Source organism: Trichosurus vulpecula, chromosome 3 (genome assembly GCF_011100635.1).
Source record: "Trichosurus vulpecula isolate mTriVul1 chromosome 3, mTriVul1.pri, whole genome shotgun sequence".
NCBI classification, from domain to species: Eukaryota; Metazoa; Chordata; class Mammalia; order Diprotodontia; family Phalangeridae; genus Trichosurus; species Trichosurus vulpecula.
The window spans coordinates 129,161,769-129,174,543 of record NC_050575.1 but is presented as its reverse complement, the minus strand read 5'-3'; the positions used below and the strand labels follow the sequence as shown (position 1 = coordinate 129,174,543).

General features: G+C 38.2%; 1 protein-coding gene across 3 annotated transcripts in view; it reads left to right on the top strand.

The window, feature by feature from the left end:
• The window catches only part of GOLGA1 (golgin A1), a 63,333-nt gene that overhangs the window by 27,531 nt on the left and 23,027 nt on the right, over window positions 1-12,775 (top strand). For all 3 annotated transcript variants that reach the window (XM_036748873.1, XM_036748875.1, XM_036748874.1), the window contains 8 exons: window positions 3,263-3,388; window positions 4,446-4,541; window positions 5,026-5,121; window positions 5,213-5,308; window positions 6,127-6,276; window positions 6,835-6,930; window positions 11,410-11,499; window positions 12,498-12,600. In XM_036748873.1, coding sequence (XP_036604768.1) covers window positions 3,263-3,388; window positions 4,446-4,541; window positions 5,026-5,121; window positions 5,213-5,308; window positions 6,127-6,276; window positions 6,835-6,930; window positions 11,410-11,499; window positions 12,498-12,600 — 853 coding nt within the window. The remainder of the gene's footprint in view (window positions 1-3,262; window positions 3,389-4,445; window positions 4,542-5,025; window positions 5,122-5,212; window positions 5,309-6,126; window positions 6,277-6,834; window positions 6,931-11,409; window positions 11,500-12,497; window positions 12,601-12,775) is intronic.

The following is a 12,775-nucleotide window of genomic DNA, read 5'->3' as shown; positions in this document are numbered from 1 at the left end:
ATTTGTTGTTTTTCTATTTTTTTTTATGTTACATGTCCAATTCACTGATATGTTCTTTCTCTTTTATTGCTGTAAGGAATTGGAGGTAGAAATTTTCCCCTAAGTTCTGCTTCAGCTGCATCCCACAAATTATATTGTCTCATTGCTGCCGTTTTCTTTAATGAAGTTATTGTTTCTATGATTTGTCTTCCGACCCACCCATTGTTTAGGATTAAGTTAATTTCCAATTAATTTTAATCTGTTTCAAAGCCCCTTTATTGAATGTAATTTTAGTTAGCAAAAGACACATTCAATATTTCTGCTTTTCTGCAGTTGTTTGTGAACCTTTATGATACATGGTCAATTTTTGTGAAGGTGCCATGTACAGCTAAGAAATAGAAATACTGTTTTCTATTCTCACTCAATATTGTTCATGTACAAGATTTTCTATATCTAACTTTTCTAAAATTCTATTCATCTTCTGTTTTGTTTACTTTATGGTTAGGTTTGTCTTGGTCTGAGAGGGGTTAATTGAGGCCCTTAATTATACAGATGAGGAAATTGAAGACTAGAAAGAAAAAAATGACTTGCCCAAGGTCACACAAGCAACAGAATAAGTCTTCTGCTTTATCCTCTCACTATATTTATCACCCACCATATTTAATTTGATTTTCACAAAAGGCTTTTGTTGGAGGTTGCAAGTAAGTACTGTTGTAGCAAGGCTCTTGTTTTAAGAATCATAGTGACAGCTCACATTTCTATAGCTCCTTAAAGCCTTTAATCATTGTGTTCTGCAAACAGCTGTTTGAGATGGTTTATTATTAATCTCATTTTATAAAGGAAGAAACTGAAACTCATGGGAGGTGAATTGACTTGCCATTCCATGGTAATAGAGCCAGTAAGTGTGATAACTGAGATTTGAACCAGGTCTTGGGACTCACAAGTTAGGTATTACTCCATGTATTCCACTAGGTAACGTACTCATTGGGTTCAAGTTCCGTCAACTTTATGTGGTCTCTTCCTCACATACAATTTTACTTAGACCTCTCATACACACTTAAAATAACCACTATGATTGTCCTCAATATAGTTTTTACATCTTCTCTACTGTTATTAAGAGTAGGAATAGTTACTGATAATATGTAGGGTTTTTTTTTTTTTAAGATTTAGCATGTTATCTCATTTGACCCTCCTTAACAACCCTGTGAGGGTAGGTTTTGCTTATATTATCATCCCCATTTTACATATGAAGAAATGGATACTCAAATAGGTTAAGTGAATTGCACGTGGTTATATACCTAGATGTTGGTAACTATGAATTGTATTGGGTCTGTCTGTTGATATTTGTAATTTGTTTGTATTTTGTGCTGAAGTTCAGGGTGCTGGCTTTTTCCCCTGAACTAAGTGAATGCTGTCTGTATGCTGGATTAAAGTAAACTTGTCAGCCCCTTCACCTTGCTTTCCTTAGTTAAGCAGATCAAAAGAACCTGTGCTGTTGGCAGCTTTCTGGGTGCTGGCTGTGGGTGGATCTTACACCCCCACAGAAGCTGCTAGCCAGATTGTTGAAATAAATGGCATGAAACAAATGTTGAAACAAGTGTCAGAAATGGCATTTGAACCAACGTCTCTGCTGATTCCCAATTCTACCATCCTTTCTACTACACTCCCACATTTCTGCAAGCCTCTGTGAAGTCCCGAAGGGCAGGGACTAATTTATGCTACTATTATATGCTACTTTACACAAAGAAGCATTTAACAAATGTTTATTGAATGTAATTGAATTAATGGCAACTGGTAACTGGAGGAAAGTTATCAGATCAAGGCTAAATACCTTGCTTAGCCATTGATGACTTAGTGATTGGTTGTAGTCAGAGGAGGAGTTAAATTTTTCCTAGAGGTTTGTCTCTTGTTTAGCCAACTAGTACAATCCAAGTGAATATGATATTTGGGGGCATTTTCTTTTTCCTTCTTTTTTAAAAATTTAATTTGGGTTTTTCTTATGTTCTGAAGTTAATAAATGATGTGGTCACAGATTAGATGAGACTATTGTGTTTTTTCTCTCTGCTTTTGCATTTTGAACTTTATTAGAACTGTTCTCAAATTATAGGGTTGAGTCTTTCCCTAGAAAATTGCTTTACTTAAGCCGTTCTAGGATGATAGTCATGCTTGTATTTTGAACTGGAACATCTTTTAGTATCTTGGATTTTGGCTTATTCAATGTTCTATCTTTCCCAGGTGATTAGCAAAACAAATTTTACTTAATTACCTAGTACACAGAAATTCCTGAGCCTTTTGGGCCTAAACACCAGACATTTCAGGTTGTGTGACTAAATTTTGCTCAGTGTTTGGGTCTCCTTGGTTCTGTATACTTATATTTCCTTTCATGAACCTGCTGAAATCAAAGCTGAGAGCTACCATCAAGAGCTCACAAAATCATAGCTATAATGGGCCTCAGGTCATCCCCCTCATCCATGTTAAAATAAGGATCCCTTCAACGATATCCCTGATAAATAAACCTAGAGTTAGAATTGTGATATACCCTAAGTATGTCCACAATTCTTTATAATTCTTTTGTCATCATTTCTAAAGAGTACCTCATTGATGTGATTGATTGATCAGTGACTAGCACTGGACTCTTAGCTGTGCACTTGTATACAGTTAAACTTCATTAAATTGATTGGGAGTTGATCTTTGATTACTGCAAAAGATGTGAAGTTTAATAACTATCAATATCTACTTCATTATTATTTTAAATATTCAAGCAGCCTGTACACACATGGATTTCTAGTCATATGGCTCACTTTTCAAAAAACTCAACCTCTGCTTTAGGGTCATGTTAATAAGTCTTACGTGTTTTTAAGTAAATGAAGACAAACCTCAGGACATAGGCTCATCAGTTCAAGTGCCGCTAGTCTTGATTTTTACAGCATAAATAGGATGATTAAAATGGCTTCTCACTCATGAAAACATAATTTAATTCTTTTTAAGAGTAGGAGCACCTGTCTAGCATCCCCAGTTTCCAGGACACAGGTAATTGCATTATTTCTTCCAGGAATTCCTATTGCTTTAATTGGGAAAAAAGATGTGATTGATTTTGTCCTGAAGCTGTTTTTCACAGTTTTGAGGGGCATGGGGGCAAGTGAAGGATTTCCTGGTCTAGTGTGAAATAAGGAGTTCATCTTTTGGGATCTCTGAAGAGGATTTTGAATTCTGAGGAACTTTTAGATATCAGGAGAGGGAAGGATTTGCTTAGAAGGTGAACCACTGCTTTTTACTATAACAGGCTGCTGTCAAGGCTGAAGAGAGAGAGAAACTCATCGAACATTTGCAGGAAAAAGTTTTGTCCCTGGAGAAGAGACTAGAAGGAAATTTGTCAGGGGAGGAACATGTACAGGAACTACTTAAGGAGGTAATCTAAATCTACATCACCTTCCCCTTACTGTCAGAGTGAAGTAGTGATGAGATGTGATTACGTACACCTACCACTTCTGTTGAATACTTACTTTTCCCATCCTTGCAAGCTCAAGTCTTGTAAAATCTGCTTCATGACTTCCCACATGGCTTCCTTCATTTCCCCAGTGAATAAAAAATTTGCCCCCTTGTACTTCATGCAGCACTTGTATCTCCCTTGTGAACCTACATTTTGGGATGGGATTAGACCAGAGATTTCATCAGATTGAGAATTTTTATCTATTCATATTAGCACTTTTTCTGGGACTTCTGGTGTTCCAGAGGTACCTGAGGCATTGACAGTTAAGTGACTTGCCCAGGGTCACATAGCCAGTATGTGACTTGTCAGTCAAGACTTAAACCCAGGTCTTCTTGAACCTAGGGCTGGCTCTCCCAACCATTACACTGTCATATACTATGTGAGTGTTATATACTAATTGAGTGTTGGTCTTTTTGTCATATCCCCTACTAGAGTCTAATGTCCACGAAGGGCAGGAACTATGTAAAATCTAAATTTGTGTTTCTTCCAACATTCTAGTACAGTGGAAATTGTAAGTGCTTCATCTGTTTTTTAATTTGAATTCTGATTTTTCATAGGATCATAGAATTTTAGAGTTGAAAGAATACATTAAAAGTCAGAAGATCAAGAAAGAAAGTTTTCCTTAGCTTTACTGTTCTCATAGAGATAATCTCATTGCACCCACGACACAGTCTTCTCTCAGGGACTGAAGCACTTTTCCCTCTGCTTGTAAGAGATAGCTATGATTTGATGAGATGCTCTTTACAAATACACTACACCCATCATTCTGTGCTACTTGGAGACTCCTCTCTCTAACTTGTTCCCCCCCCTCTTCATGTTCTCCTGTGGGTGAAGACAAATAATTATGGATGCAGACTTTTATTAAGAAAAGATTATGCTGCAGGTTTGCTATGCCTGGTTTGCGGAAAACCAGACAGAGTGACTATTAACTAATAGTGTGTGGGGTGGTTGCTTTTCTTTTTTTCAATTCTTTCAGAAAACTGTTGCAGAGCAGAAATTGGATGACACAAGGCAGCAGCTGTTGGCTGCTAGGACCAGCCAAGCTGAGACAGTTAGCCTGCTGGAGACCCAGGTACTTTTGCTACTGTGTTCTCTGTTTATATTATAAGGGCTTTATGTCTATGAAGCAGTGTGTCTGTGTGACTAAAACTTACTCTGTGATTATAAATCTCTTGGAATTATAAATTTAGGAATGCTTTTCCATCTCATTGTTTTTAATACCAGAAGTATGAGTGATTCAGTGAATAGTACCATCTGGTCCCTTCAGGCTCAAAGGGATCTTAATGATCAGTCTAGTACAACAGCCACATTTAATAGATCAAGAAACTGAGACCCAGGAAGGAGAAGTAGCATGCCCATTATCACACAGCTAATAAGAAGGTAGCAGATTCAGCATTACCAGCTACAACCTCTGAGACAGAGCCTTACTGTGTTAGCTGTATGTATGGCAGTCTCTTGGAGGGATCCTCACTTTAGTGGGAAGAGCTGCCGTGCTTGAGGTTCTCCATCCTCTACTTCTCTGAACTGAAAAATGTTTCTTCTTATTTTATTTATAGATCACAAAACTGAATAGTCAAGTAACTGACAGCCAAGCATTACTTCATGAAAAAGAAGAATTTATAAAAGGATTAAGAGAAAGCAGCCTTAGTCAGGTGAAAGTCAAGACTGTGAACTGGCATTCTTCTCTTATGGTGTCTGCATTTGTTGAATAGGGAAGAGTATTTCTTTTCTTTCCCCATCTAGGTAAAAGAACTTGAGGAAATGCTACAAATTTCAGAAGAGAAACTTAAGAAGAGCGATGAAATAATGATTGAAAAAGAAGCACAGATTCAGAGGCTTGTAAGTGTTTGCTGATGGTCTCATTTGCTGGCAGGAAGGGGGTTTGTTATGTGTCAGGAGGGGGACTTTCTGGTTTGGATCATTTAGGAAGCATCACACCCTGCCCTTATTCTGAGGCTGTGCCTATCACTTGACACACACTCAGATTTTCTGTAATTCATACATTTGGTTCTATGGGTGCTTTTTTTTTTTGAGAGAGGTGGCAATTGGATTTCACTGGGTGAGTGTGATGACAACTTATCTCTATGGAGAGACTAGATCTTCAGTAACCCAAGGCCTGTGGAAGGATCCCCTTAAAAATTCTTTTTGTTAAATATTTATTCAATCTTCAAAATACTGGTCATTTCATTAGAGTGGGGGGCCCTTCCACTGACAAAGATCAGAACCTGTCCACATGTTAATAGGTGATCCCCATAAGTTTCTGTGACCAAAAAAATACATCTCAGGAACACTGATCTGAAGATGGAAGCAATAACAATCCATTACCAGACATGTCCTGGACACTCTAGCCTTAGAGTACCCAGAGTCCCCTGCATGCCATGAGGAGGGCTTCACTGGACTTGATTTGAAGAGAAATGGATTAATCTAAAAGAAACGGCTCCGGGCTTACTGTCCAGGAAGACCTGGGTTTGAATCCCACCTCTGACATTGGCTAGTCAATCTCTCTGAGGCTCAGTCTCTCGATCTGTAAAATGGAAATGATAGCTGTAATACCTGCTTCATAGGTAAAATGACTTTGCAGATCTTTAAATTGATGCATAGCTGCTAAGAACTTATTAACTAGATAATAAAAAATTGGTTTTTTGGGTTTTGAGCAGTCCAGTTTGGCAGAAGAAAGCAATAAGTTACAACAGCACATCTTGGTCCTGGAGCAGCAGTATGCAGAGCAGGGGAATCGACTGGAGGCTGAAATAGCTGCCCTTGGGAGAGCTCGAGAGTCTGAGAAAACATCAGCAAGCCACCAGATAGTAAGTGGAGGAAAGTGTCTGACATAAGGATGTTGGAGTACTCCCTTTTAAGTCCAAGAAGCTGAACAGACCAAGGACAAACAAAATGTAGCTTTTATAATTGTTTCCATGGAGGTGAGGAAAGTCATTCTCTGAGTTGCAGTGTTTTAAGTAGGAGTTTGTAAATTTTTTGAATGGGAGAGGGAGTTTTAAAATGTTTCATATTGTAATACATAAATTTCCTTTCTCTTCATGTCCAAAATGTATTGGTTCTTTACTCTTATTCTCTGTGACACCCTCTTTTTCACCTCTCTACCTTGTTTTTGCCCCTTATCCCCCTCATTTCTTGAACTCATCTCCCAACTATTTACTGTTCATAATTAGGAATGTTCCTTTTCTTTGCTCTTTACTGTCCTCCAGTCACTATATCTTAGAGGTAATCCTGTAGTGACTTCTTTTGTAAAATACTGGTTTGAAGGTCTCCATAGTTAAAGAACTTGTAACTTCAATATTGTGCAGATGAACAGTATAACCCTTTAAAACTTTTTTCTTTTAATACCTATTCTTTCTAATTTTCAGCAACTGCTAGAAGAAGAAAATGCAAACCTTAAAGAAAATAGAAATGAATATGAAAATTCTTTAGAAGCCCACAAGCTTGAGTTGAAGAAATTGAAGGTATTTACAAAATTAAAGGAGGATGCTTCCAGCAATGTGAATCCTTTTGACAGGTTATCAGCATGGGGTGGCAGAAAGAGCCCTGGGCTTGGAATCACAAGACAGTGGTTCAAGTACTTATGATTACTTCTGCAACCCTGAGCAAGTCATTTAGGCTTCAGTTTCTTCATTGATAAAATGAAAGAATTGAAAACTAGGTTGTCTCTGTGTTTCTAACAGTTTGTTTTATGTTCTGATATTTTGTGTTTTAAAGCCCTGTCCATCTAAGGGTCTAAGGCCTCTTCCAGCTCTAATTTGTGATTCTTCAAAAAAACAAGTAGTGTAGTCTCTAGCACAGGGGTGGGGAACCTGTGGCCTTCTAGATTAAGTGCCACCCTTTGACTGAATCCAAATTTCACTATAGCTTTGAGACCACATGTGGTCTTCTAAATCTTACATAAAATTTGGATTCATTCAAAAGGCCACACTTAAGGATCTAGAAGGCCACGTGTGTTCTCAAGGCTGCAGATTCCCCACCCCTGCTCTAGCTTAATCATATAAGATGTTGTTCCTAAAAAGTTAAATATACTTCTTACATCATTTACTGTTACAAAGCTTCTTCAGTAACATACAGGGTAACATTTGCCTTTAATACTTCTAGCCCAGAATACTAAGTGTCCTCTGAATGCATCTGTCCCTCTTCTGCCTCTGTGCTTTTATTTAGACAATCCCCATTCCTGATACGAATTCTTCAGTCTCCCTTACCCCCACCTGCCTGTTGAAATTCTTCTCTTCCTTTAAAGCCTAGGGCTTCTTCACCCATTAAGTTTTCCTTCATCCCTTCCCAACTAGAAACATTGCTTTCCCTCTTCAGATTTCTCAGGCCACATTGTGTGATGTCTCCTGTGCACTTATCATATTGGGTAAGTGCATGTCATGCCCCTCCAGTAGATCATAAGCTGCTTGACAGCAGCAGCTATGTTGGTATCCTACAATGTTTCATCATACAGTTACTTAATAAATATTTGTTGAATTGAATTAAATTAAATAATTCTGTCAAGTTGCCATTGTGTTATTTCTCCTAGTTAGGATAATAACAATAATTGCTAGCATTTAGAAAGGGCTTTAAGATTTTCAAAGCACTCTACGTGTTATCTCAGAGTGACACAGCTTGTAGGTAAGTGGTACAGGATTTGAACTCAGTAGAGGAATGTTCAAATATTCTTTTTTAAAATGTCATTAAAAAGAGATAACTATAGAACTATTGTCAAAAAGTGATGCAGTTGTCTCTCAGGTTTTTGTGGCCTTTTCCTTATGAAGACTCAGTGCTTTCCCAAAGTGGTGCCTCTTCCATTCTGGCCCTATTCTAAGAAGGTAAAGTTCCTGTTACTTAGAACTGGAACTCCCTTATTTTGTAAAGGAGGAAACAAGCTTAGAGAGGAAAAGTAACCTTGCCCAAAGTCACACCAATGGTGAGCAGAAGTGACAGGATTCAAGGCCACGTCATCGAACTCTTGTGCCCTTTCTGTTTTACCACACTGGAGTAGAAAGGTACACTCTCCCATTTTCCTCCAGAGTCCCAGTGACCTTATCCCTCTTTCATTGAGTACTATTCCAAAGATAGGCAGGGTCAAAGGTGTTTGGTTAAATTTTGGTTAAATAATGCCTTCAACTCTTCAATAATATGTAGAAAAGATAGTTTCCTGAAGCAGTTTAGGCATGATTTGGTTTGACCAAAATATACCAAGTTTTTTGAGCAGTGTACAAAAAATGTGTGTTGTGATGAAATGATCATTCCTGGACTTTGTAGTCATTGAGCCACAGTGACTGGCAGCAAGTTAATTTGAATCACAAAGCTAAACTTAATGGGACTGGTAAATTTTTTATTCCTTATTTGGTCAAATGAGTTAGTGCTGCTATCTGCTTATGAGGAAAATGTTTACCCTACAATGTCCTGGGTAGTACAGTGGAAAAGAGTACTGGATTTGTAGTCAGAGAGGTCCTGAGTTTGAATCTCAGCTCTGCCTATTACTACTTGTGTGGCTTTGGGCAAATCGTTTAACCTCTCTGCACTTGATTTTCTTTATAATGAGGGAATTGGCCAATAAAAGACCTGGACCCCTGGGAAAAGGACTTACTATTGGACAAAAGCTGCTGAAAAAACTAGAAATCAGTCTGGCAGAAATTAGGTATAGACCAATAACTCACACCATGTAACAAGAGAAACTCCAGATGGATACATGACCTAGACATGAAAGGTGACGTCTTAGATTAAAGGAAGAAGGAAGAAATTACCTTTTGGATCAGTGGTTTGGGCAGAGTTCATGACCAAACAAGGGATAGAGGGGATTACAGATAAATGTTGTATACAAAAAAACCAATGAAGTTAAAATTAGAAGGGAAATGAGCAACCAAGAAAAATTCTCTGCAGCAAGTTCTCCAAGATGTACAAGGAACTCATTCAAATTTTTATGAAGACCCATTCTCTTCTTCTCTTTGACCATAGGTAAATGGTCAAAGGATATGAATAGACAGTTTTCAAAGGAAAAAATCCGAGTTATCAACAGCTGTTTTAAAAGAAAAGCCTTCTAAATCACTAATAGTTATAGAAGTATAAATTGAAGCAAATTGAAACTTCTACGTCAAATCCCATCAGATTGGCAAGGATGACAGGAAAATGACATGATTGAGGGACCATGGGGAAACAGGCACATTATTTCATTGTTGGTGGAACTGTGAATTGGTCTAGCCATTCTGGAAACCAGTTCAGAACTATACCCCAAAAGTTACTAAACTGTACATAGCACAGAGCGTGGTACAGAGTAAGCACATGAGAAGTGCTTATTGACTCAACTTGCATAGTCTGACCCAGTGATATCACTAGAAGGCCTGTACTCCAGAGAGAGCAAAGAAAGAGGAAGAGGTCCCACATGTACAAGAATATTTCTGGAAACTCTTTGGGTACTGGCAAGGAACTGGAAATTAATGGGGAACCCATCTTTTGAAAAATGGCTGAATAAATTATGGTATATGGATATAATTACATAGTATTGCTCCATAAGAATTGAGAAAAGAGCTGTTTTCAGAGATGCCTGAGAAGTCTTGTATTAACTGATACAGAGTGAAGTGAGCAGAACCAGTAGGATAGTTTGAACATTAACAACAATGTAATGAAAACTAACTTTGAAAGACAACTCTCATCAGTTTAATCTTATCTTAAAGGAAGAGAAGGGCTCTGAGGTGAGAGGTAAAAAGAAGGATTACGTTGTAGGCATTTGGCCAATAATATTGCAGTACCAATGATGAATGCTACCTATCAACTGACTAGAGATAATTCAAGGTGCAGAATGAGACATGCATTTTTGGATATGACCAATGTGGGAATTTGTTTTTCTTGACAATGCAAATTTGTCAGAAGGGTTTTACTTTTCTTTTCCAATTGAGGGAGAAAGAGGCAAAAGAGGAAGAGAGGGGGTGGGGATAGTTTTCCCAAGCAAACATAAAAGGCGAGAAGGAATCAGTTTTGGAAGTTTTACATATGAAATTTATCATATATTTAAAAAGAGCAAGGACCAAACTGACCTCTTGACTTACATACACAACACTTTTGTCCATCTTAGTGCCTTTGCACTGGCCCTACCACATGCCTAGAATGTGACCACCTCTGCCTCAACTACTACTGCCTTCCCTCATATTTGTATAATTTGTATTTATTGAGTTTATATAATAGACATTTGCAGTTTCATGTACAGTTCCCTCCTGTTCCACAATGTACTGTAATATGGAAATTTGGTGTTTGTTAAGCTTTCTGCAAAACACGGTGCTTGAGCTGCATCATAAAGGAAGAAGGAGACCCTGAGGCCAGGGTAAGGAGGGAAGGCATTCCTGGCATGTGGGATGGCCTGTGCAAAGGCTCAGAAATGGGAGATGGAATGTCATGGGCAGAGAACTGAGAGGAAGCCAGCTTGGTGGGATTGCAGAGTGTTGGAGGAAGTGATGCCCAATAAGGCTAAAATTGTAGTTTACAGCCAGAAGTTTCTATTTTATCCTACAGGTAATAAGGAGCCACTGGAGTTGATTCAGTAGGAGAGTGACAGGGTTAGGTCTGTGTTTAAGGAAAATTACTTTCATTGTAGAAAGTTTTCCCATAGAAGGTTCCTTAATAGCTCATGGGATTATAAGATTTAGAGATAGAGACCCTAGAGATTATCTAGTCCAGTCCCTTCATTTTACAGACAGGAGACTGAGGTCTACCAAAGGAAATGTTTTCCTGAAGGTCATATTAGTATCCAACTCTGCTTCTCTGACTCAAAATCCATTGGGGTTTTTTTTTCTGCTACACCAATATAGAGATATGATCTATTAGTCTCCTCAGTGTGGCATTTCTTGCTTCATTGCTATGTTTAGTAGTTGTTTAGAAGTAATTTGATATGTTATGGCTAAAAGAATGTGAACTAGAATTTTAGCATTAAAATCTCATGAGTATATCTTGGTTTGTAGGAGGAGTGGAGCCAGAGAGAAACTGTTAGTGTGGAAATTGCGAAGGCACTGGAAGAAACCCGGAAACAAAGGGAAGATCTTCAACAGCAGGTTTGTCCACTTGTGGCCACTTATTTAGGCCACGACTTCTACCATAGCATTCATATGATAAAGAGCCTGGCAGCATTTTGTCTGTCAGAAATTTAGATGACTAATTCAGGCATTTTTAGCTATAGGAATTGGCTCCGCTAAGTATTTGTGCTTTGCTATTTATTTGCTACTTATCTCAGAGGGATATGGAAGAAGGTCACAAAAATGCTATAACTTGCGTATCTATTTTACTCACTAAAGGAGATTATACTTTGGTGAACGTTATTGTAGTATTGTTAAAGAACTAAGACTTTGTAGGTTCCATTACTTCCATTCATTGCTGGAGTTTAGCCCCTCCTAGTTTCATGAAATGCTGTTGCCCATTTCATTACCACCTAATAGCCAAGGCCTGTTCTTGATTGAGGCTTTTCCAGTATGTTAGTAGCTACCCTAAGTTATTCTGTACTTGCATAGCTTTCAAAGAACATAGGGTCTCCTCCATGCCTTGATGGGGCATTGAATGGATTGCTTCCGTCGGGTTAGATACTCATATTACTGCCCAACAGTCACCATGTCATTTCCACCTCTGGTCCCATGCTTTTATTGGAGTGTTCCTTATTGGAAGGTTGATGATTGTCTTATAAATATTATCATGCCAAGTTGCCTATTGATCTCTGAATTACTGAGCCTTTGAGAAATGGGTCCCGGCAAGCCAATGCCCTGAAATTTAAGCTAGGATTATTAGTGTCTTATTTCGAGTACCTGTTTACAACCACTTTTTAGACAGGGCTCCGCTGAGAGATTTGGCCAGATTCTCTCTGTTGGCCAGAGGGACAGTGAAAAATAATTTCCACAGAATCCGTGGTTGAAAAAGAAATAGTCCATCGGGTTTTCAGGAAAGAGCTTATCAGTGAAGTTTCTGAGGATATTTTGGGATTGTAACAGTGGTAAATTGTAGAGTGGTGCTTCAATGTAAGAGTAACTACTGTTGATACATACTGGTTTTTCTCTTCACCAAGGTTGCTGATCTAACAACATTAATAAATGAGAAAGAACAGTTTCTCAATGAGAAAACCGAAGCTATTCTCCAAAAAGAAGAAGAAATTGACCAGCTGAAGAAAGGTTGGACCAGCCAACTCTATCCTCTGTGCCTGATGAGTGCTTTTCTAAGCGTTTGTTCCTTTGTTTAGGACAACATTGAAATACAGACTGGCACAAAGTACTTAGGTCCAGGTTACTTCCTTCTAGAGGCCTAAATTCAGTTAGGAAATAATCCTTTAAATTGCTCTGGATAAAT